Source organism: Lactuca serriola, chromosome 4 (genome assembly GCF_051521515.1).
Source record: "Lactuca serriola cultivar US96UC23 chromosome 4, Lser_US96UC23_V15, whole genome shotgun sequence".
Taxonomy (NCBI): Eukaryota; Viridiplantae; Streptophyta; class Magnoliopsida; order Asterales; family Asteraceae; genus Lactuca; species Lactuca serriola.
Window position 1 is genome coordinate 193,953,474 of NC_136411.1, and position 4,166 is coordinate 193,957,639.

Below are 4,166 nucleotides of genomic sequence, written 5' to 3' on the forward strand. Positions count from 1 at the left end.
AATTCAAGGCTAATCATTATCAAATGTTGGCTTGTTTCTAAGAGATCCAGTTTTTTCATACAACCAGCTATATATTTATCTGGGGTAAAGAATAAAAAATGATTGAAATTAATAATTTTAGATAAGGATGATAAGTTGACCAATAAACTTCCAATGTTGTATAAAGTGTTTCAAAATGTAAGTTAAAATATTTCTCTTTTTTACTTATCAAACTAATTCAGCTTTACTTATTGCTTTTTAATTTGGTCCCAATTAATATTTTTTTTTCTATATAGCAAAAAAGTTGAACATATTAACCGTAGTTTCTACGGGATATAACTTAGTTATATATAAATGATTGAAGAGTAACTTTGAAATTGAATTATTATTTCTAACCTGAAGTTTATTTTAATTTGTGCTCTTTGTTGTGGCTTATTTTTACATAAGTATATGCATTTTAAATAGAATTATGAGTAATTCATATCGGTATATGTATTAGTTGTTGCTTCCCTTGTTAAGCATACATCATCGTTAAGACCCCGCTCCTGGTACAACTTAACGAGATAAATGAAAGAAAATAAGTGAAATTAAGAAGAAAATAAAAGAAATTGGTGTACGAAACTTTTGGACTGCCTTGCCGAATCTTAACACGAATTTATCAATAGTAGGTGTTCTAATACTCCTCTTAAAATAGATTTAAAAACATCTATCTAACCAATTACGAGCCCGACATGCAAAACGATATACTTCAAATATATAATAGTCGGATGTATATTTTGTTTTACTCATTACAGCAGTTTATCTACAATGTTCTTCATTTAAATTAATTTTTTTGACGGGTTAGCATTAATTTCCAATGGTTTTGAAACATGACGGCAGTAATGTATTAATATAATAAAATATAGACTTTGTCTATTAATGGAAATCGAATAATAAAATCTAGCATGGCATCTTTCCCACGACTTTACAAATACTTGGAAGTAACGTTGCAACGTTTCAATAACGCAACGGCATAAAACAAAACGTAGTCGGTTGACAATGTGGTTAGCAGTGGTGTTAGGAGTTGTGCCACTAGTAGGGTGGCTATTTTGGTGGTGGAACGATATCTGGTATGGGTTTGCCACCGCAAGTTTACGATCATCCCAAGGAGGCACCAAGCTACTACCCGGCTACATGGGTCTTCCAATCATCGGAGAAATGTTCACGTTTCTATGGTACTTCAAGATACTTAGGCGCCCCGATGATTACATCAATTTCAAGCGACAGAAGTATATATCTGCTACGTTTTATCACCGTTTCTGTTTAAAACTTTTTCTCATCGTTTTTTGGTCATTAATGATTATGAACTTATTTGATCAACAGGTATGGCGATGGGGTAGGAATGTATAAAACGCATTTATTCGGTAGACCATCCATAATTGTATTTTCACCTACAGCCACCAAATATGTATTTCGGGCTGAGGAAAGCTTCGTATTGGAATGGCCAAATGTCGAGATTGTTGGCAGGAGTGCCTTAGTTGCAGTTCATGGAAAAACACATGCTAGACTCCGAAGCTTTGTTTCAAGAAGCATTAACCAACCAGAAGCTCTTCGTCAGATTGCTGAAATTGTGCAACCACGAATGATTTCTTCCCTTAAATCATGGGCCGAAAGTGGTAACATTAACTCCTATAAAGAAATCAAGAAGGTTACATTTGCCAATATTGGTATGTTTTTTGCGAGTTTTGAGCCAGGCCCTACCATGGATGCTCTTGGCCAAGCCTTTATTGGATTGATTAGTGGAGTTAGATCTTACCCGTTGAATATACCAGGATTTGCTTATCATCATGCTCTTAAGGTTTTTCTTTTTTATATATTTTTGATCAACGTGTCACATGTGTATATATATGTTATGTCTTTTATGACAAATTATTTTTTTAGTGTCGGAAAACATCTGTCGCCATATTTAGGGAAGAATTGGAGAAAAGGAGGAAGAACATTGAAGATGGAAGTGCAAAACCTATGAACGACCTAATGGATGGTTTTATGAAGTTGAAAGATGAAGATGGGAGCCAATTGAGCGACATTGAGATTCTTGATAATATCATTAGCGTTCTTGTTGCTGGATATGAGTCAACTACTCTTGCATCCATGTGGGCTGTTTATTATCTTGCTAAGTACCCAAAGGTTCTACAAAAGCTTCGGGTAAGTATGCCCACTTCTAATTAACCCTACTTAATTATTTAATATGACACCACTAGAATTATTAGCATTAGTAATGAATTAATTATAATCCACAACATGTACATATTGATATTAGATTGTCATTGTCACAAATCGTCTCGATAAATGATAGAGACTGAACTGTTTGGACTTGGCAATGGAATATTGTCTCTCAATAATCTCAGATTTGACAAAAATATTGTACAAAATAGATAGTGAGAATATTCGGAATCAATATCGTATCTGTATCATGTATAAATAATTATATATTTTATATTATAATTAATGACTACTTCTAGCTTTTTAAAATAACTATCTCGCTCATTTATCTATTGTTAATAAGTCGCCTAATAGTCCATGCGCACACCCAATAAAATCTCTTGTAATTCTCCTATTGTTCTTATACCTTCATTGTAATTAATGAAAATAGGAAGAAAACATGTCTCTCAAAAAGGTCAAGAACGAAGAACTTGTTACAAGTGATGAGATTCTAAAGATGAAATACACCATGAAAGTTGTGGATGAAACAATCAGATTGGCAAATATTGCAGCCATCGTATTTCGCACAACTAGCCAGGATGTTAACTATAAAGGTGTGTGACGGATAATTTGTTGTGTTGAATTGTTTTGACTTGTTTCTTGCTAAAATATGGTATATGGTGTAGGATATACTATACCGAAAGGATGGAATGTAATGCTATGGATTAGGTATCTCCACACAGATCCTGACAGCTTCAACGATCCAATGTGTTTCAACCCTGATAGATGGGATGTAAGTCCTTTGATGAGATGATAAATTATTGTTTTAAGACTTTTTTTTTTGTTCTTCATGCTAAATTTAATTGTCTAAAGGAATTAATGGCGCCTGGAACATACCAAGTGTTTGGTGGTGGATCAAGAATTTGTGCAGGAAATATGCTCGCTCGTTTACAACTTGCCATCTTTCTACATCATTTGTCCACGGGATACAAGTACGTAGAAATAGTGTACAATTTTCATCTTGGAAAATAAAACTTCATATTTTATATATCTAATTAACGATTGAATTCTAAATGGCATTTCAGGTGGGCATTGGTGAATCCTGAAGCAAAGGTGATATATCTCTCACATCCCAAACCCGAAGATGGTGTTGAAATCGCCATTCAAAAACTTTGAATTGTGATCTATAATATTTACAGCTAGATTTTACAACTTGTAACAAATATCTTTTGAAACGTTGTATCGGCACTAATAAATGTCGTTTCCTTTATTTTAACCTCCTAATGACAACATAATATTTCTCACTAAGTTCGTGATGAAAGTAATATCAACAAGAAACATTTATATGTTTTATGAAATGCCGCTGTGTTCATCAGCCGAGGCATATACTTAAAGAAGTTTGAGGACTTTTTTTTATATACTTTTTTTCGTCCCTTTCTCCATGTCCATTTCCGTTGTCTTCGTGTTACTCTTCCTTTTCAGGGATTCTACACACGTAATTTGAAGAGACGTTGTTAACGCCACATTTTCGCTTTATTAAAAAAAAAGGAAACAAAACAGAGTCGGTTTAGATTAAAATAAATATTGTCAACCATAAACACAATAATTTAGTCGAAGATAAAGTTTAGGGAAGAAACATGTGATTATAATCTTGATACAATAATGCTGAGCTCCTTTCAATAAGCACAAAGTACAAAGGGATTAAAACACTTACATGTTACAAGTTTTTTATTTTTATTTAATAGCCTTGAATATTAGTTGGGCAAAATGAAAAAAAAATGTATTCAACTCACTAAAAAACTAGTAAGGGGCATGTCCGGTATTAATCGTTTGAGAGCTGTAGCTTCTAGCGTCTAGCGTCTGTTAAAACGCTTTGTTTTGAATAGAAAGTTTTATTTGACACTACAAGCTTCTAACACTTAGTTTAAACAAAACGCTTCAAATCCAAATGTTTTTTCATGTAGCTTTTAACAAAACGCTACCAGCTACAAGATACTCGTTACTCG

General features: G+C 33.3%; 1 protein-coding gene across 1 annotated transcript; it reads left to right on the forward strand.

Annotated features, from left to right (window-relative positions):
• Positions 1-995: 995 nt before the first annotated feature.
• On the forward strand, positions 996-3,486 carry LOC145100492 (ent-kaurenoic acid oxidase 1-like). The gene is made up of 7 exons (XM_079037748.1): positions 996-1,247; positions 1,342-1,816; positions 1,900-2,163; positions 2,612-2,774; positions 2,847-2,953; positions 3,034-3,152; positions 3,246-3,486. The coding sequence occupies exons 1-7, from the start codon at positions 1,018-1,020 to the stop codon at positions 3,334-3,336; spliced, it is 1,449 nt and encodes a 482-aa protein (XP_078893874.1). The 5' UTR covers positions 996-1,017; the 3' UTR covers positions 3,337-3,486.
• Positions 3,487-4,166: the final 680 nt, after the last annotated feature.